This window comes from Macrobrachium nipponense, chromosome 41 (genome assembly GCF_015104395.2).
Source record: "Macrobrachium nipponense isolate FS-2020 chromosome 41, ASM1510439v2, whole genome shotgun sequence".
Classification (NCBI taxonomy): Eukaryota; Metazoa; Arthropoda; class Malacostraca; order Decapoda; family Palaemonidae; genus Macrobrachium; species Macrobrachium nipponense.
The window spans coordinates 55,542,890-55,564,972 of NC_061102.1; the positions used below are offsets into that span (position 1 = coordinate 55,542,890).

Sequence of the window (22,083 nt, forward strand, 5' to 3'; positions counted from 1 at the left end):
TTACGCATCGTCACAGCCATTGTTAATCAAACCAAAGGGATTCCGTCAACCGTCAGTCACCGCGCCCATCTCCTAAAACAACGACAGCCGCCCATTTCGCGCAACATAGATCGATTCAAGTGATTGAATCACAATTCTTCAACTCTGACCATAAACCTCAAAACTCCGGGACGCTTTCAAAAGCCGAAAAGGAATTCAATCCAGCCGTTTTATTCCGGCCAAAAATCTACTTTCCGGCAACCGCCCCAAACGTGTGGGCGGCCATATATTATATAAAGCGTCGTAGGGCAGGCAAAGGAATGTCACGCACTCGACAGAAGGCTGCCGTTGAAACACTCGTCTCTGCGACGCCATTAAGGTTAGTCGACCAAACAATCGCCATAACTACCCACCAGTTGACTAAGGCCATTCCCGTAACCTGATTAGGAGGACGATCCCCGCTGAAGCATAATCATTTTTTTTTTCCTTTTTCGTGACCTCGGTGCTCATTGGTGCACGTCTCCATCTCTCCTTCCAGACTCTAGCAATGCGCGCACCTTCCTCCTGCGTCTGCGCCCTCCTCGGGTTGTTCCTCATGGCCAACGTTTTGGGGGCGGCAGAGGGCCAAGAATTAGGGCTGGGCGATCTGTTAGGAGGGGGCTTGACTGGCGACGGCCTGGTCCAGGCTCTGACGTCACAGCTCGTCGGGTAAACAAACGGCTTCTTCTTCTTCTTGTGATAAAGATGTTTTATCGTCAGTTTATACGATTATATAAGGTCAAATATGATGTAATTCGAATTATTATGAGGCCTTTGTCATCTAAAGGACTTAATCTCTGTATTGGCAAGATGTCATCTGCAGATTCTGTCATTATTATTATATCTATTGCTGATATTTTACTTTTTCATTATTACTGCGAATACTGTCTAGTTAAAGTTTTTTTCACATTCAATTTTCGTATTAAGCTCTCTGGACCTGACTACTGTAGCCACCCAAGGTCTCTAGATGAAATTTAAGTTGTATAATCTGTGCACTAACTGTTATAACTCTCAATGCATATTTTTTCTCACCAATATTATTACTGTTATTATGATTACTATCTTTTATGCTACCTCAGCTATTTGGGGGATAAGTGCCGATTATTCATTTTTTTTTATCATGTCTCATGTATCTAGATTGTGTATGTTACTGTCTGCATTTTGTATATTCCATAGATATGGCCCTGAGCTGAAGTAAAGAATATTATTATTATTATTATTATTTTATTAAAAGTAATGGCTACTTCAGCAGCATTACACTTGTAGAGATTCTTCTCTATTTTCCGAATAGCGGCTTTTTCCGTGCTACTTAGACAGGCTAGTAGAGCGCCTATGGAGGTCATGGCTCTGTATTTGATCATGACCTCCATAGGCGCTCTACTAGCCTGTCTAAGTAGCACGGAAAAAGCCGCTATTCGGAAAATAGAGAAGAATCTCTACAAGTGTAATGCTGCTGAAGTAGCCATTACTTTTAATAAAGTATGCTTGAGAGAGGGTCTGCTTCCTAAGTACACTATTATTATTATTATTATTATTATTATTATTATTATTATTATTATTATTATTATTATTATTATTATTATTATTATTATTATTATTATTATTATATTAATGAAAGTTTCCCCTCTTCGCAACAGACTGTGGGAGACAGGTGACTTGGAATTCCTGGACCACGTCTGCAGCTTCCAGGTCAAGCCGAAGATCAAGAGGTGGGAGCTCTACTTCCGCGGGACAATGTGGTGCCCCGGATGGACGCCCATCAGAGGAACCTGTAAGTCATGGGACCCTTGGTTCATATTTTTTTTTCTTTAGCTTAGAGCACCAAGAATAAGGGCGTGCAAGCCTGTTGGGCAATGCCGTGGGTGGACAGGACACAGTACTACTGTCTTTGCTAGACTGTCTACAGGGGATTTAGATAGAGACGTCCATCTTTCTCGTCATGCAACGGACAGGCCTATAGGCCTAGTTGTCTGATATGGAAACTGGCTGCACTAACTGACAGCCTGTCAGGCTTATTCTGCGTGAGTAGTCAGTCTGTTTATATAATAACAAGTTCTCCTTTTTTTATACATGCAGCTGAGACCCGCAGTCGTTCGTCCGTGGTGAACAGAGCCGTCGCAGACTTCGTCCAGAAGGCGCTGACGTCAGGACTGGTGACTGAGGAAGAAGCCAGGAACTGGCTGAATCACCAGTGAGTGGCGTCGCCGGGAGGGGCCCCCCCTCCCCCCCTCACGGGGGCAGTCTTAAAAACCGTCTGCCATGAAAATCAGAAAGGAAAAATTCAGTCCTGGATGAATCATTCTAGGCCATGGGACTCATGGGAACGGGGAATGAAATCATGAGAGTTATATTTTGTAAATTTGTGACAGAGTGAATCTAGACACATGGTTATAAAGGTGTAATGATACACAGTATATATATTTATATAATAACAATACATCATTTATGAAAGAGACGGTGCTCCATTTCATTAACCTGTGTAGTGTAAGGTTCCTAATAAGGAGTTGTAGGGCTGTGTTATCAAAGCTGAGAAATATCACCGTTATTATATTCATTCATGGTGGTATTTTCCTCATACAAAAATATTAAAGAGTCGATTTTCTGAATAATTTTATAATTTTGTTTTGATGAATGTTTTTGCATAGAAGACACAGCCCACCCACTCAAAAAAAAAAAAAAAAAAAAAAAAAATCAAAAAAAAAAAAAAAAAAAAAATGGCGCTGCTTAATATGTTCAGCGTCGCTCCGCTTATCAAGTCAGCCCAAAATATCCTGTTGACAACAGATCCATCGAGGGCGAGACGTGACAGTTTCCATCCTATCCTCCCGTCGTCGGAGGCTTTAGGACGTTCGGCCTCTGAATGACGTCACGTCCTGTTGACGTCTTTCACGTAGAGCGATATGGCACAACTGCTCCAAGAGTGCCACGACATGTCAAGAGAGGAGATGTGGAGGAATATGCTGTACCTACCTCGTGCGCTGCTGCAGTAACTAATAACTCATTTACCAAGCTATTAGACTTAATTCTTCATGATACGGGCCTCCTTGACTTAAAAAGTTTCTATTCTATGCATAAACTTCGTAATTGACACTATCATATGGGCAGGAAACCACGTCCCAAAAACGCTCTTTGTAGGAAAAAGGTTCTGTTGAGCTGACCAGAAATAGAATCAAACGAAATTTCAATCGATACACCTTTGTTGGCAGTCAGCTGATTCAAACGAAATGCATTCGCGTGTTTAAGGCTGTCCGTGCGTGTGTCCGTACGCTTGCAGTGACACTGGGAGGATATCAAAAGGAATTTTAATCGGCGGTGGCGTCATCCGAGTTTACTAAAGCCCACATGACGTTATTTGAAACTAAATTCTTAAATGATCGTGAGTTGCCAGAGTTTGCTTTTTATATTTTAAATAAGAATCTGCCTTCACGTTTGAGTTGGACTGTAAATGTCATTATGTCAGAATGACAGCCAGGAGGAGAAATTAGGAGAGAGAGAGAAAGAGAGCGGGAACAGCAGCTTCTATCTAAGCAATGGGTTTGTTTATATATATATATATATATATATCTATATATATATATATATATATCATATATATATATATGTATATATATATATATATATATATATATATATATATATATATATATATATATATATATATATATATATAATCATATATGTATATATAATATATATATATATATATATATATATATATATATATATATATTATATATATATATATATATCATATATGTATATAGGTATATATATATATATATATATATATATATATATATATATATATATATATATATATATATATATGTTCTCTCTCTCCCCTAATTTCTCCAAATAATTTCGAGGCTTGAGTACTGTAACTTTATATACTACGGTCTTCCTACCTACTAAGAATATTGCAAGGATAAAACAGAGCTGCAAGATTAATAAGAGGACGAATTTACAGTGACAGAATACCACCGGCACTAAAATATAAGAAGCAACTTATTTAGGAGACGTACTAGGGGCCGCCAGAGAGGGAGTCATCCCCATGGAGGGCTGTACATAAAACCAAATCAAACAAAAAGGGTTTATACACTTTTGAAATACGGAAATTAAGGGAAACAACGGCGAATCCATAATTGAAATATAAGAAAAATGACCACTGAAGAATTTCTGATATGGGAAACAATAAAAAGTGACATGTATAAGAAAAAAGTTAGAATTTGCGAGAAAAACATTCCGGGAAGAAGAGCCGTTACAAAGACAACCTTTTCCCTGACCCCGTCCACACTACTACTAATGCGACAACAACACACACTTTAAATTTTCGAAAACTGGAGAAGTGACGAAGAATTTCCACTCGAATCCGTTTCCAGCCATAGAAGACGACCAAAGCAGTATGGAGGACTGTATGAAATACTGCCTGAGGAATGAGTGTGAAGGATATAAGAGGTTTTGTCACAAAAAAAGATTGATCCACTTTTTAGCGCCAAATCTTCCACAACGTCAGGTTATAGCAGGAAAGAAGAAGGGAAGATAGGCGATCGGAGTTTCGTATATGTGATTTTTTTTCTATGCAAGATTAAAAGTTAAAAAAAGTTATGCAAATATTATAAAAGACAAGTACAAAAGTAGGGAGGAGTTATTACTATACGGTGCTGAAAACACAGACCGAGTGAATCGGAGTGACAATTCGGGCGGTGTCAACTTCTACTTGAACTCTGAAAGAGAGAGATACAGAGGTGTTGAGGAAGACTGGGTGTTTAACTGCGGAACGAGTTGTTTAATTAAGAGTGACTCTAAAATAGTTAAATACTGTTCGTTAGGGGATTGACCTATAATTTTGGAATCTGTAATTCGTGTCATATCTACATGAATTCCATGTAATTCATGTCATATTTACATTTCTTTGTATGTTCACGTATACATGAAAACTCAGGATTAGTTAATTTGACACCTGTTCTATAACTAACGCCTTGATGAGAGTCGAATCTTACTTTAAGTAACCTCCGTGTGGAGCCGACGTACTTCCCTAGATTAGATCAAGGGCAATTAAATAGATATGCGACTCCTGAGGTCATCAGTGGAGTGAGTTTCTCCTTGTTTTTAAACAAAGATCTAATATTCATTGGGTTGCAAGGTATTAGTCTTAATTCAATTGCAGGAAAATATTTTCCGATTAACTGTTTCATGAATAAATGGGACACTTGCATATAATCGTAATTTTGGCACTGTTGGTATTTTAATTTTAGGATGGAAGATATTGTTTAAGAATTTGCACAGGTGTTTATAAAAAAAGTTTCGATGGAAAGCAATTGTCAGTGAAATATTGGTTATTTCATTGTGAAAATGATTCCAGTCAGACGTTATGTTAAAAGTCCTATGAAAGAGGGTAGACATGGAGTTTAGTTTTATATAATAAAAACAGTTGCTATAAAAATTCGATTCCAGGCCGGTAAACGTTCCCTTTCTAAAAACCGATTAAAATTAACATAACAATTGTCAAAGTAAAAATTAAGTTGTTAGATCATAAACAAATGGTCAAATTAGCAATTCAAACAAGTTAAAAGAGGGAACTATTCAACTATTTGGTGATTGCTCATTGAAACCTTTCTAAGAATTTGTACTGTTGGGAAACTATTTGAAGGATTAAAGGGTCCAATTTATATATGCCCTGACTGATATTGAAGTTCTTTTGTTTGCTAAAACATATGCAAGCTGTTTCTAACAAATGTCTTGTGGAATTGGCATGAAAAACAACTTTTCGATCAGGGAAATAGAGGAATGTTTATTCTCGGCTAAACAAACTTATTATAGAACAAACACCAAAAAGGAATATAATATGAGTAATACTCTGGTTCTCCCTTTCCACCCTTCGATCATTGATATTGTTTATCCTTTGAGATTATTAAACTTTAAAGTGGCATTTTCTTACTCCAACGCAGTAGGAAAGCCAGTTATTTGCAACAACCCCAAACAAGAAGAAGGCGTGGTTTACAAAATACCTTGTGAATGTGGCAAATTCTATCTGGGACAAACAGGAAAAAATATCGATAAGAGAATTCCCCAGCATCGATATTGTGTAAGAACAAATTCTCCAAACAGTGCTGTTAATTCACATGTACAAAATTGTGGTTGTTCTGTCCTTTGGAACAAAACAGAGACATTATTCAAGGAAAAAGATGTGATCGCAAGAAATTTGTTAGAAACAGCTTGCATATGTTTTAGCAAACAAAAGAACTTCAGTAACAGTCAGGGCATATATAAATTGGACCCTTTATTCCTTCATATTGTTTCCCAATAGTACAAATTCAGAGAAAGGTTTAAATGACCAATCACCAAATTGTTGAATAGTTCTCTCTTTTAACTTGTTTGAATTGCTAATGTGACCATTTGTTTATGATCTAAACAACCTAATTTTTACTCTGACAATTGTTAAATTAATTTTATTTTTCCAGTGGGAAAGTGTTTACGAATTTTTGCATATACTCATTCTGTTTAGTTAGAATAAAGCTTTTGAAGAGTCCTAGGGGAAGGCGAAATTATCTAGCTACTAGAGTCTTTTATCCTCTTTTTTTTTTTTTTTTTTTTTTTATTTTCTCCTGTAATTTTTTTTTTTTTATTTTTCCTCCTGTGGACTATATTGACACACACACATATATATTTATTATATATATATATGTATATATATATATATATATATATACATATATATATATATATATATATATATATATATATATATATATATATATATATATACATGAGTCATATCACATTACCGTGATTCATATACATACATCGAGCTACAAATGTCCTTTAATACCTAATTAGACGAAAAAATTCTCCTTCGGTAAACATATATGAAAATATATTAATTCCGAGGCAGAGCGGATTACATAGTAAAGGCCATTTGTAGCTCGATGTATGTATATGAATCACGGTAATGTGATATGACTCATATAATGGCTACGTGCGGACAAAAGCACTACAACGTTACCAAGGTCGAGGTGGGTTGATGTCGACTGCAAAACAACGAACACCTGAGCGCGACAGGGATTTATAGTTGAGAGACAGCGCAAACTTATACACTCCTTGCGGTGGCTGTGTGGTCTAGGTGCTTCACTGTATGTTCTAAATTTGTTGGTTCAATGCTTCGCGCTCGCGAGGCGAGGAATTTCTTATCGACTAAAGATGCCCCCTTGGTTAACAAATTTCGTCATCTTGAATCTAAAACCTAGAACTTTAACGACTCACCATTTCACAAACGGATTGATTAATTGCTTGCATATTTCCTGTGATGGACTTTGCAAATGGATTCATGAGAGAGGTTGGGTATACACATACAGATATATAATATGTATATATACATACATACATATATATATATATATATATATATATATATATATATTATCTCTCTCTCTCTCTCTCTCTCTCTCTCTCTCTCTCTCTCTCTCTCTCTCTCGTATCACAAAATATCTGTAATCAAAATTTCAGTCTCTATAAGTCCAATGTCAGGAAACGAAAAAGACCAAAAAGGAGTGTAGGACTAATAGGTAAGTACAATGGTTTGTGTTACGGTGAATCTGCTGATCTGACAGAGAGAGAGAGAGAGAGAGAGAGAGAGAGAGAGAGAGAGAGAGAGAATCTTCTGAATAATAATAATAATAATAATAATAATAATAATAACAATAATAATAATGAAAACAGTCTCCTAAGCTTTAACTCGCGGTTTGAAGTCTTGATAATTTTTCATCGTCTATTCCAAACAGCCAAACGATCAACCGCATCCGTTAATCAACAGATATAAGAAGAAGAGAGGAGAAGAAGAAGAAGAAGACAAGGAAGAGACAGAGATTACTCCACGAAGTTGTGATGAAGACACCTGTAGGATAATAGAGGATGAGAATATTTTAGCACCTTTAGGTTCGAAGTGCAGATTATCTGTCAAAAGTGTTTCATTCTCTCCAAGGTATATAGAATTAGGGATTCTATATACCTTGATTCGCTCTTCACGTTGCTAAAATTGTTTTACGTCTTTAAGTCAGAAGATAAGGATTATATATATATATATATATATATATATAATATATATATATATATATATATATATATATATATAAGGTATAAGCCACGAAAGAAAGCGAAACACTGGATTAGCTACTCCAGTGTTTTACTTTCCCTCGTGGCTTATACTTTATTTATACCGTTTCAAACTTTCGTGATTCATATATATATATATATATATATATATATATATATATATTATATATATATATATATATATGTGTGTGTGTGTGTGTGTGTGTGTGTGTGTGTGTGTGTGTGTGCGTGTATAAAAACGAATACCACAGGAAAATGAGTGGAAGAAATCCATGTGCTTTCGTCTTTACTGAGAATTTGTCAAGGAAAGAATGAAACTGAAATACAGTTGGAAAGAAAGTTACCAGGTAAACAAAAGGATCAAGAATACCAAATGGTTAATAGTCAAAAAGGTAAAATTCAAAGTGATAATCCAGGATTATCGGATATCGCACGATCACAAACTTAAACATATTTGCCATAAGAGAAACAATCATAGCCATACAAAGTACAAAAACATGTATAAAACTGAATCTATTAACTGTGTTGCTCGCATGTATCACAACTTTTTTCATTATGAAGGCATCGAGTTTAGATAAATCATGATTTAAATTTAGAACACTTCCATTATTTGACTCGATGAAACAAGATTCAATGATATTCCTTTTAACTGTATCATTACAGTAATGATACAGTTAAAAGGAATATCACTGAATCTTGTTTCATCAAGTTAAATAATGAAAGAGTTCTAAATTTAAGTCATGGTTTATCTAAACTCGATACCTTCATATTCATATTTATGTGAAATGGTTGTTTTTTTATCCGTAGAGTATATCTTGACCCTGGGGTATTTTCAAGGTGTCGAGAAAAACCATAGTTGCCCTATCCGAAGAGTCATTCATAATCCATTTTGGGGTTCTTTTCAGAACTAGAGCAAAATGTTTGGTGGTTTTCCCGTGGAGTCGTTAATGGTCAACGTACATGAGGTTACGATAAAGGCAAGCTTATGGGGTTTATCGCCAGTGAGTCGAATTGTGGGTCGGGTGTTGAGGTTGAGCCGAAATGGGGTCGTTTTCCCTATTTATATATATGTATATATATATATATATATATATATATATATATATGATATTATGTATATATATATATAATATATATATATATATTATATATATATATATATATATGTACGTATATATATATATAGATATATATATATATACTATATATATATATTATATATATATATCCAATGTACCACGAAGGAACACATATTTGAGAATATCCTTAAATCCATGGTAGAAAGGTGAGTGACAGGGACATGGAACAAGCACTTTCGTAGTATATTTTGAAGATGTAATATATACTACGAAAGTACCTGTTCCAAGACCCAGTTTCACTTACCTTTCTACAGTGTATATATATATATGTATATAGTATATATATATATATATATATATATATATATATATATTTATATATATATATATATATTCTACTATGGCCCAAATTGTGATGAGACAGAGAGAGAAAGAGAGAGAGAGAGAGAGAGAGGAAATACATATCATCGGTGAACATTCATTCTCGACCTTGCCCTGAATAAGAATCCTGTAGAAAGAAGGACACAAAAGAACAAAATGCTGCAAGGGAGGGAGAATGCAGCAGAACAGCAGAAGCAGCAGCAGCAGCAGCGTTTGTCGACTTGGCCCTCCTCGACCCTTCGCCTGTATCAAAGGGATTTTCCCTTATCGTCACTAGACTCCTGCTCAGGATTTCCCTTCGAGGAGACAACCTCCTCCAGCCCTCATCTTTGCTCGATTCTAAAACTCCGGAGCGACAGCTCATTATTATTATTATTATTATTATTATTATTATTATTATTATTATTATTATTAAGAAGGCGAATAACTCTATTCGTATGGAACAAGAAACCCACAAAAAGGCCCTTGTCTTGGAATTCAAGAAACTTCCAAAGAATACTATTATTATTATTCAGAAGATGAAGAACCTTATTCATATGGAACAAGCCAGTCCTTGATACTACTATTTCTCTCTCTCTCTCTCTCTCTCTCTCTCTCTCTCTCTCTCTTCTCTCTCTGTTGCTATCATAAAGTCCTGCGTGTTGCGTTTGGTCTCCCGGGCAGGACATCCTGCTTAGATAGCGTCCGTGGCATTTACTTACTACTGTTTCTATATTCAGAAATACCATTATCGAAATATCTTGTCCAGATATCAACAAAGAAGTGAACAAAGATGAAAAACTCCTAATACAATGAATTCCCCCTCACTTTGAAACCACCTTTATGTGGTGAAGGGATTCTCGAACCTCAGGAATTTCTTCCTAGGTTCAAACCTAAGAGTCCCATATCAAGGCAGCAGTTTCCACAGATATTGGAGGTGGACCTAGCCTTTTACTAAAGAGTAAGACTGCAAGGCAGCAGCTGTCCTTTTAGTCACCTTTTACGACCCGCAGAACCTATGATGGTAGTATTCTTACACATCCACCATAGGGCTATCCTAGTTTTATTCACCTGCTGGGTTCAAATTGCTTTTTTTCCCCTAAGTGACAGATGCCACACGGAGTACACAAATCCTTAACGTTGGCCTTTATATATATATATATAGGAATAATTATCACATCACCGTGATTCATATAAATCATTCAAGCTACAAATGTCCTTTAATATCTAATTAGCTCTACCTCGGAATTGATATATTTTCATATATGTACCGAAGGGGAATTTTTAGTTGATAATAATTTCGTCCCCTCATGGGATCGAACCACTGTCCAACGGACAGGCACGAAATCAGGACCGACATTGACGTTACCGATTCGGCAATGTCGGTCCTGATTTCGTGCCTGTCTGTTGGACGATGGTTCGATCCCATGAAGGGACGAAATTATTAGCAACTAAAAATTCCCCTTCGGTACATATATGAAAATATACCAATTCCGAGGTAGAGCTAATTAGATATTAAAGAAAACAAAGTTACCCACAAAAAACCGTTGCGTTTATGTGACTGCCCACTTCCGAGTGGATACATTTGCTGTCTTCAGATTGTAATGCTAGAATAAGTTCAGTGTCTGACTCTTCAGGTGTGGTTAGCGTTGTGCGAATTATAATGGAGCTCACTTTCTTTACTGATTGAGAAGAGAGTCCCACTTCTACTTTTTGCTTTCATCATAATTTATCAAGTTGTGGAGTAAAGTCCTACGCCCTAGAGGCCCCTCCCGAACGCCCCCCCCCCCCCCCCTCCCCTGTTTGTATTCCATGACCTCCATTTCTGTCTCTTGTGACTGGGCTTTACTGCCCCTTTTGTGATTTCGTCACTTTTTTGCTTGTGATATCTTAAAAGCTGAACGTATAAAACTGGTTGTCAGTTGACTGTTAGTGATCATAGTCAAGGCAAAGGAGGGTATGAGTCCTTTACCTCATCCCTTTTGCACTGAAACATATACTGGAGACTTCAACGCAACAGTGTAGGAAGTAATTATTCATATACTGGAGACTTCAACATTGCATTGTTTCACAAATATCACAAAGCGTTGACACTCATCTGGAGTCTTCTCAGGTTTTATAATTTTGGTAAACAAAAAGTTTTTATACCTTTAATAAAATGAACATTCTATCATACTTTACGTTTAGGAAGGAAGGAAAAAAGTTTAAATCTGTTGACCTCAAGACGTTGAAACGATAATAAGCCTTCGGCGTAATCAAGAAAAAGTTACAATCTGACATGAGTATGTTATCTTACTATTATTTTTATCTTTATCCTTTTCATTATTGTTAAATAATAAAAATATGTAAATTTTCATATGAAACAAATATGAAAACCAGGTTGCAAGTTGCACAAATTTCAAATAAACAAGAATGAATAATACATGCAAAAAAAAGAGGGTAAATAATAATAAAAATAATTATCATTCCAGTATTTTTTTTTATAAGATTGAAATACATTATTTTGTCAAACCACTCATCACGCATTGCCTGCTCCTCCTTAGATTCTGTTATCAAGAAGTACACAGTGTTTTTCTAAATGTAATTGATAAAGCCTCTCGGTATTCAGCTTCAAGGAACTTTGCTGTAATAAACGTCCAAGAGCATAAAATATGAAACAACCAGAATGTTTTCTTCATCAACAGGAATGAATAATTAGCTCTTGATTCCTATAAAAATAACTGACACAGTACAAGGAAAGCATTTTTGGAGATAAGAGATAGCTAAAGAATCACTCCTTTTAAAAACTAAATATAAAAATGTGAAATATTTATGCTATTTCAAAGCAAAAAAAAAAAATGTTTTTTTACTAATTAGACAGACTGTTTAATAGAAAAGATTATGGGCCCTGAAAACACCGATAGATAAACTTCTTGGGAACTTTTTGTACAAGAAAATAACAGTTTTTCCAAATATTCAATGTAGAAATTACAACATTAAAAATATCTATCTAACCAACAAAAGAGAATAATGCTATTCATCATCAGTAAATTTATTTTCGTACTAAAAAACCTTGTAAATAATCAGTGACTTAATGCTCCCCAAGTAAATATTATACACCTTTATGAGCAAAATAACTCACTGAAAATACTAAAAATGGTATTTGGTATTTAAATTGACAGAGAGCAATTAGGAACCAAAGTAAACAACATGGACATGAAGTCTAACGGAATGGAAGACTGACTGTTAGCAAAGAAAAAAATATATCATTATTATCATCCTGATTTACTGTTATCAGTTTAACGAGCGTGATTCCTTAGTGTCGAAATCATCCTTATAAAACTTTTGGGCCCTGAAGTGAACCAGTGACGTTATAAGAACTTTCATGACACGGGAAAACCTCGTAAGAAATATGTTAATTCTTATATGACTGGTATGTAGCAGCTGCAAATGTTCTAACGGGAAGAAGACAGTTTTTCTCCCTAATAAATTGTTCATTTGGATAAAATTCTGAAATAACTTTTTAGTTTTCTGTACATAAAAACTATTGTGTCAGCTTTGTCCGTCTGTCCGCACTTTATTTCTGTCAGTCTTCAGATCTTAAAAACTACTGAGGCTAGAGGGCTCCAAATTGGTATTTTGATCATCCACCCTCCAATTATCAATCATATGAATTTGCAGCTCTCTAGTCGCAATGATTTGTATTTTATTTAAGGTTTGAATTAGCCATGGATCGTGCATCTGGCAGCGCTTTCCGGAGGCATGGGATGCACCCTTACTCTACCGCATCTGGTGAGCATTTGAAGTGTTACCTGTCATAGTAGAAGACACTTCAGCCCATTTTCTACTTTTGTACTTGTATCACTTCACACGAAGGACGTTTTCTTTCTAATATTTCAAACCAATGATGCCCCTGATTCGAAAACCAAAAAGGGCAAACTTGATTTATTTCCTTCGAAAAGGATCAGCAGATTTCCATTGTGGAAAAACTGCTGCAGAATCTAGACATCGCGTTGATAATACCTATCGATATCGTCAAGTGATCCTGACTGATCATCATAATCGTTATCTTCGGAAAAGTCACGTCTGCCGTCATCGTTGTCATCACAAACCTGGACATCGGCGTCACTTGAATCATGAAATTCGCTAACAATCATTCCTAATATCTTTCTCGTCATTATTACTGGGTCAACCATCACCTTCGTCAGCATTGTCACTGAAACCATCCCCATCATCGCCGTCATTGCTGCCATCTTCACTGTCGTCATCGTCGCACCAAGCATCGAATTTTTCACTCCTGCAGAGTAAAGAGGGACTTGTTGAATCAAGAGACCAGAGGAGTTCATTCGTTAAATCAGAAGAAATTAGCCAGGGAAAATTGACTATCTTACTGATGGTAAGAAACCTGATGTCTGCACACTGGAGACTACAGCCATCATGTATTGTTATTTGTCCTCATACTTCGAGGAATATAAAGACGCTTAAAGATTATACGATATTAAGAAAAAATAATATGAGAATAATGCATTTAAATGTCTAAGGGTGAGAAAGTCTGGCGGTAGGTGAAATATTAGAATAGAAACATTTTGCAAGGATGAAACACACGATTTGCTCACAAGCCACAGAAGGGAGAGTTTCAGACATTGCGTCTATATGTCTCTCTTCCTAAACACATCTATCTACCTTAACAATGAGGAAATAAAATCCTTTCAGCGGAGCAGGACTTCAGAACTTAGCACATTTTCTATTTATTGATATCAGAGAAGACTATTTGTGACAGGAGGCGTCATGCGCTTTTCATGGGGCTTTTGTCTTATTAGTGACGACATATATAATGCTGGTGTCCTTTCATAATATGCCCACATACAGATGGATAGGGAATGACCACCAATAACTCAGCAAAAGCCTCAGTGCCCAGAGACATACCTTTGCCTTAGGTAATATAGAAACTGAAGAGGACGCCAAAATGACTTTAGAAACAGCATGAAAATGGTTATGTTGTTTATTGCAAGATACTTAGCCGACATTTTCATTGTAATAACGTCGGGCGTTGCCTCAATGGGAGTGGTATTTCAACGGTCGGTAGTCATATCTTACTTGCCTTGGGCCTTTACCCACTGTACTACGTGGAAAGCGACACACGCAAAGCTGGACAGAGTACAACAGCTGCTCACAAACAACGGATTTGCAAATAAAATGTTGCAATCTGAAAGGCCATTTTTTTACCGTTTTTACCCATCCTCCACCTCCTCAACACCCCCCCTCCCCCAACTACATTGCATTTACACCAATTTAGAAATACTTGTCTATTGCAAGCCCAACCTACTGGGATCCTTTGTGATGAAAATCAGCACCTGTGGACTTCCGCCGGAGGAGATGACTACGAATCCGGTTGATGAGTGTAATGTCTCTTAGTTCTTGCTTGACATTCCTGCAACACAGGCAAAACGGACCGTAGCAAGTGAAAGAAAAGGAAACCACTCCCCGACTTTGTGCCCTTATACAGAATTTTGAAGAAAGAATAAATGTAGTAGTGAGAAAATATGAGAAACTCAGCATCAAAGAAGTCGATGTTGCAAAGACGATAGGCAACAATAAGAATCGTGAAGGTGAAAAACATGCCCATGTATATATTATATATATATATAATATATATATATATATATATATATATATATATATATACACACACATGTATATATATATATATGTATATATATATATATATATATATATATATATATATACTATATATATATGTAAATATATACACACACACACACACACACACACACATATATATATATATATATATATATATATATATATATATATATGTGTGTGTGTGTGTGTGTGTGTGTGTGTGTGCGCGTGCGTGTAACTGGGACTCTAAAAACCACTAGATAACCAGATTCTTTTGGGTTAACTTTGAAAACAGGTTGCGGTCAAGAGTTCAACCGGCAGACGCCTAATTTTGCATTAACCCAAAATGTAGAAATGACCACCACAGGAGAGGTCTGAAAGAATACTATTCGAATATAAAATCCACTCTGCTTGCCACAGGCAGCGAGGGATACCTTTAGTTTCGTCAAGGAAACTCTCGTAACATACCTGACTGGAATGACTTGCCTAAAGATCTCTATGCACATTCACGGGAAATGTTTTGACCGTAGATGGAAAATGCTGATGAGATGGGCGGGAGCGCTGTCCAAACTTGCTCTTAAGTGCTTCATAATAAACGAAAAGCAACCAAGAGCAGATGTATTCGTCTAGAAAACTAGAATCTGGAGATTACCCTCGTCTTAGGAATGACATTCAAGCCCTAGATCCCAAAACTAAGAATCCATCACAGAGTAGGAGAAGCCATCGGCGACGAGGCTATTGCAAGAATGTCGGGCGATCACCTCTTCACTCTCCTCAATTGGATAAACGATCAAGACTCCCGAAGGATAAAAGATAACGTCCTCACATACAGCATTCAATTTTATTTCGTTGATCGTATTACGACTGGTAACGTCAGTGATGCCACAAACAACTTGCTTATTAATAATCGCTCGGCTGCGATATTCTTCCTGCAGAGGCTTTCAAATTCTTCCACAAAATATTAACATTTTTCTAGCTGCCATTTTCACTGCGTGCTTCATTTACCAGTTTCTCCCAGACTCCCTTCTCTCAGTTCACTTAATATCATTAATCAGAAACAAGCTAAAAGATGCAGCTGACCCTGGGAATTATCGCCCGTTTGCAGTTACTACAATTGCGAGACTTCTCCCCTTTCCGCCACACAGACAACCAGCTCGGATTTAAAGCAAACCACTTAACCACACCTGCATCTACATCATGATAGAATGGCTGAACTATTACCTACCATCAGCCTCTCTTGTATTCCTATGTTTTGCAGATGTGAGAAAAGCATTTGACAAAATAAACTGCCTGAAGCTCTCCCTGAAGCTGCTCAAAAGAGGCATACCTCTATATTCATATTGCTGGTTCTCCATGCACCAATTATGTCTCAAATGGGGCAACATATTGTCACCTTCGGCTCCCTAAACGGGCTTCGGAAGGGGGCAGTCTCTCTCCTTACCTGTGACGTACGTACACAGGTACCCTCAATCTCACACTCAACTCACTCCCAACGAAACAACTATAAACAACCTTGGCTACGCCGACGGCATGGTTCTGATTTCCCATCAGTGCTGCGCATATGCAGAGGAATTTGATATTCTAGTATAATACGAAACCTAGACCCAATGCATGTCGCTGCTCCCGAGATAGCATAAGTATATTGCAGAACCACAAATTTTCTTCGGAAATGATCGTCTGGATTTCGTGTACGAAATTCCGAATTTTGGGCCACGTCATCACGGACGATCTAAGAGATACGGCAGACATAGAACAGAGGCAACGTAAACCATGTGCGACCTGTAACATGACGGCAAGGTGGTTTGCATTTTGACACCGAAACACGAAACTGCCACCGGAACACTTGTACTGCTACAGCAAAAATGGGCGTTCCCTTTGGACGAACTCGGGACCCATACCCGAGAGGCCATCAGATGTATCATTGTTGTTCACAATGATAGACTGAGTCGCCTCAAGGCTTGTCGTCCACACTGGGAGGAGACATTATTTGGAAAGAAACTGATTGCAAACACTTTTTAGCGTAAATTTGTTTTCCATCCAGAATAAGAAAACATTTAGTGTTCTTTGTGTATATGTATATACTATATACACATGTAAAATGTATATATATGTGTCTATGTATGTGTATATATGAATACATATACATAAATATATTTAAAAAAATATATATACTTATACATACGTACTTATATATTAATATGTGCATTATGTACCTACATATTCATAGACACACCGGTACGTGCATACACATAAGTACATATCCATATTTACATATGTACGTGTACATATTTACATATGTAGATGTGCACATGTGTATATTTATATAGCACTCGGAAACCACTACCTCCGACCCACCTATAGGTCATGCTCTGAGTTTATGAGGGGGGGCCTTTCTGGACGGCGGGCAACGCCAACTATCACAGAGTGAAACAAACTCAAACACCTTTTGAACTCTTCCCGATTTTGCTTTGGGTGTTTTTTATTTTTTTTTTTTTTTATGATTTTGCTGCATATAATGAAAAGCAGTCATTGTATGAATATATAGACAACACTGTATTGAATTCTAAAACCTGTATAATATCAAAACTGAAGAAAAAATACCAAAACTGCCGGGTTGTAGTTAGGAAAGGGGGGAGGTGGAGGGAAGGGTATAATCTGCATGTCTCTCCCTCTCCCATCATCATCATCATCATTATCTCTCTCTGTATGTCTACCTGTCTGTCTTTCTCTCACTTTCACATCATCATCATCTCTCAAAATGACCACAAAAATACATAACACTAATAAAATATAAGGGAAGAGAGAGAGAGAGAGAGAGAGAGAGAGAGAGAGAGAGAGAGAGAGAGAGAGAGAGAGATTGTTTTTTGGCCAACATTCATTTCGACTCTCAGCATTATATAAATCCACGGCATAACAAATGCACCCAGAATCAACCTTCAGTTACATTATAAACTTGCTTAAAGTGTATTAAAACATTTATTTGGTGATAAACTAAAACCTAATGAGGACTATAACCCCATCTTACTCAAAATTTTATTGGATCAAAGCCAGCCACCCAAGATTCGTCACATTCAGATAATGAAACTGATGAAAATGAAACATCTGAAGAAAATGATGTTTGTGTGATTCTGGAAACACAAGATGAAAATGATGATTTGTCAGATGATGACAGTGTTGAAATTATTGATATTTCTTCAGATGAATGCATCTTTATACCATCTGACGAACAAGACGACGAATAAAATTCAAGTATCATACATATCAATAGTGATTCTGATGAAACTTATTGTGAGGAGGTAAAAGAAGATTCTGTATCTCAGTCATAGTCTTTGTTAAAATATTATCCATACAACTAATATTGAAGTCAACCTTGGGAACGAACATTTTCATGTTTAACTTTTTAGTTATAAAACAAGATAATGGTGGAATTTTGTAATATATGTAACAGAAAATAGTGTTAACAATAAAGCCTTTATTCTGTAACCGATACTAGAAGCCTGCTTGGTTCGAATCATGTTTTCAGTAAGGTAACCTGAGCAAAGGTGAAAGGGAATATAACGAAAAGATCATATAAACAAAATAAATATTGTATTTGGATATTTTCAAATCGCATTCTTTGATTTAGTGTAAAACAAATTATCAATGTGGGAATTTCAAAGAAAAAATGTTGTGCTTACGCACAAATAAATTTGTAATTATTGAAAAAAGTAAACATTAGCAAATGTCGAGCCTTGCAACAACCTGCTAACCGCTCGCCACCCCCCCACCCCCGCACCTCAATCCTTCCCTCCCAATCCCCAACCCTCGTTGAATTCCCACTACAAAAACCTCGACTCAGCCATAGGTTAATACTTCGTCCAACCTCCATTCGCTGCTATAACTGTCTGCGTTTGCAGTCTGTCAAGCATGGAATCTACCAGATTGATGCAAATGTTTGGCCGGTTTCTGATACCCTCCCACACAATATGTGCATGTCTCCTCACTGCATCCCTTGTTTTCTCCTCTACATTCCATTCCTGAATCATATGCGCCCATAGATTCTCTATGGGATTACAATCGGCTCCTTTTGGGGGCCAGATCTATAGTCTAATTTCTGCATGCGTCTCAAACCAAAGCATGACTGCCCGACTATAACTGATTCACTTAAGGTAGATTCTTGGATGAGCCCTATTCTCACGAGACGTTAGTTTGGCGGCCGCTGATTGGCTGGGAACTGCCTACCTCCTGGTACCAGCCAATCAGCGGCCGCCAAACAAACGTCTCGTGAAAATAGGGCTCATCCAAGAATCTACCGTAAGTGAACCAGCTAGTACGGATTGGACTGGGGTCTGGCACGAGATGTATAGGCTCTGTTTCCGGGATGGCATAATGCTTGCAACGATGGTAACAAGGAGTCTCGAGAATATTGATATACTGTTCTGCTATCATATATCCTTCAATGTTAGTTAGTTCACCAACTCCTCCCAACCATATCCATCCATGCATACAGGTTGTCACACGACTGCTTCTCGATATTTCTTGAATGTGTCTCAGCGTATCTAGTCTTGCGGATTCGCCAACACTGCCGCCGACCGACTGCTGCGACAGATGGTTAATTTTTCTCGCTGGTGAAAATGACACGCCTCCAAAAGTCGAGTGCCACATCCGCATGGGCCTCGGGCAAACCTTTGACGGGCTTCTCTCAGTTCTCTGTGGGCATCAGTTAGGTTTCCTTCCGTGCAGGGATGAAACAATGTCGGCTCGTCTCCCGCAATCGGCTCCTTGTTGCTTTTGGGTGAACACTGAACTAGTGCGTCCCTTGTTATGCTTACTGACTGGAGTTTTGAGTGGTGCTCTCTCTGATTCCCTTTGTATGCGGCCATCTTCCTTACGTGTGGTGATTCGTTTGTTTGTGTGTTTGTATGGTGATTTTACGTTGCATGGAACCAGCGGTTATTCAGCAACGGGACCAATGGCTTTACGTGACTTCCGAACCACGTCGAGAGTGAACTTCTATCACCAGAAATACACATCTCCCATTCCTCAATGGAATAGCCGAGAATCGAACTCGCGACCACCGAGGTGGAACGCAAACACCGTACCAACCACGCCACCGAGGCGCTATGTATGGTGACTCGTGGCCCTCCTGGAATGGGCCTAGTGAGCACGTGACCCTCCTTCTCTTGTCTTCTCAGCCAACGCCTGACCTTATCTCTGGAGATACCGAAGAGGCGACTTGTCTCCCGTATCCCCTTCCCTGCCTCATGATAGTCTGTATTTATACGCTGTTTCATGAATCTCATTCTCGTGTTATTCACAACGTCGTGTAATCTTTCCTCGCTCTGTTATCACATCAGGTCGATTGGCTCTAGTCCTCGGTGGCCTTACACGAAGTTGTGGCTGAACCTCCATATCTGTGATAATAACACGAGAATGAGATTTATGAAAAAGCATATACATAAATACAGGGAATCCGTTCAACTATATACATAGACACTGCTGCAATGATATCATGACGATTTGTTAGGGGGATTTACAAAAAAAGAGAGACTGACAGACAGAGAATGAGAGAGAGAGTATGAGTAAGAGAGAAACAGAATAAGGGAAAGAGTATGAGTAAGAGAGAGAGAGAGAGAATAAGAGAGAAACGGGAAATGAGAGAGAGAGAGCATGAGTAAAAGAGATACAGACAGACAAACAGAATGGCACGTCGACAAAGCACACTACCTTTTCAGTGGACGTTTAAACCAAGATAAGGCAATTCCTGCTCCTCCTACTCATTACGTTAGCTTGGTCGGTCGGCGCTGTGATTCGTCGAACACTTGTGTAACGCTGTCTCAGATTGTCACTTCCACACACACACACAACTTGCAGACTCTACCCTTCCCTCCCCCTCCACACTCACCTAAATATAACCCGGCAGTTTCGGCATTTTTCCTTCGTTTCGGTATCATACAAGTTGTAGAATTCAACGCAGTGTTGTCTATATAATCATACCATGACTGCTTTGCATTATATGCAGCACACACACACACCTAAAGCAAAATCTGGAAGAGTTCAAAAGGTGTTCGAGTGTGTTTCAATCCGTGAAAGTTGGCGTTGCCCGCCGTCCAGAAAGGCCCCGCTCATAAACTAAGAGCATGACCTATAGGTGGGTCGGAGATTGTGGTTTCCGAGTGTACACATGCACCTTTATGTACATATGTATATGTACACATATGCATGTGTACATAATTATGTGCAGGTGTGTGTGACACTCCCTTTTTTCTAAAACTCCCTCACCTATCCTGACGACAACTGAAGTCTGGATAAGACACATTGTTTGGAAGCAGTTTGAACACTTTTCAAATGTTATTTGCAAACAATGTTTCCTAGTGTGGACAGGCTTCACCAACACTCTTCGCTACCACTCCGCCGCACAGGTGTTGACAGAAAACCGCCTGCAGGATTTAAAAATATCCAGTCTGATCACCCGACTGTGAAACAGCAGCAACTCGCTCATCCAAGGCATCCTGAACAGTGAGGCAAGAAGAAGTTCTGAAATGTGGGAAAGATGGGATAATGAGACGTCTGTCCCATAAATGGCGTTATCTTCCTTCACACTGGGGTGGCCTGAGTTGCTGTGTAGCTACACATATTCTCTAATTTTGTAATGATAATTGTTACCTGTAGAATCTGTTATTATAATTATTTATATACTATATATATATATATATATATATATATATATATATATATATATATATATTATATATATATATAGAGAGGAGAGAGAAGAGAGAGAGAGAGATGGAGAAAGAGATCGAGAGTGAGAGAGAGAGAGAGAGGACGAGAGAGAGAGAGAGACGTGGAAAGAGAAGAGCGAAAAGCTTTGAAGGTTTTGAAATTGAGAGGAAAGAGAGAGGAGAGAGAGAGC

General features: G+C 37.7%; 1 protein-coding gene across 1 annotated transcript; it reads left to right on the top strand.

Annotated features, from left to right (window-relative positions):
- The first annotated feature begins 199 nt into the window (after positions 1–199).
- On the top strand, positions 200–2,473 carry LOC135212774 (anti-lipopolysaccharide factor-like). Its single transcript, XM_064246545.1, has 4 exons — positions 200–358; positions 518–687; positions 1,656–1,789; positions 2,095–2,473. The coding sequence occupies exons 2-4, from the start codon at positions 527–529 to the stop codon at positions 2,211–2,213; spliced, it is 414 nt and encodes a 137-aa protein (XP_064102615.1). The 5' UTR covers positions 200–358; positions 518–526; the 3' UTR covers positions 2,214–2,473.
- Positions 2,474–22,083: the final 19,610 nt, after the last annotated feature.

Excerpts from the sequence above, each read along its gene's own strand:
- LOC135212774 (XM_064246545.1), top strand. The coding sequence starts at position 527 with ATGCGCGCACCTTCCTCCTGCGTCTGCGCCCTCCTCGGGTTGTTCCTC. Across the intron at positions 688-1,655 it reads CTGACGTCACAGCTCGTCGG|ACTGTGGGAGACAGGTGACT; the intron begins GTAAACAAACGG and ends TCTTCGCAACAG. Across the intron at positions 1,790-2,094 it reads GACGCCCATCAGAGGAACCT|CTGAGACCCGCAGTCGTTCG; the intron begins GTAAGTCATGGG and ends TTATACATGCAG.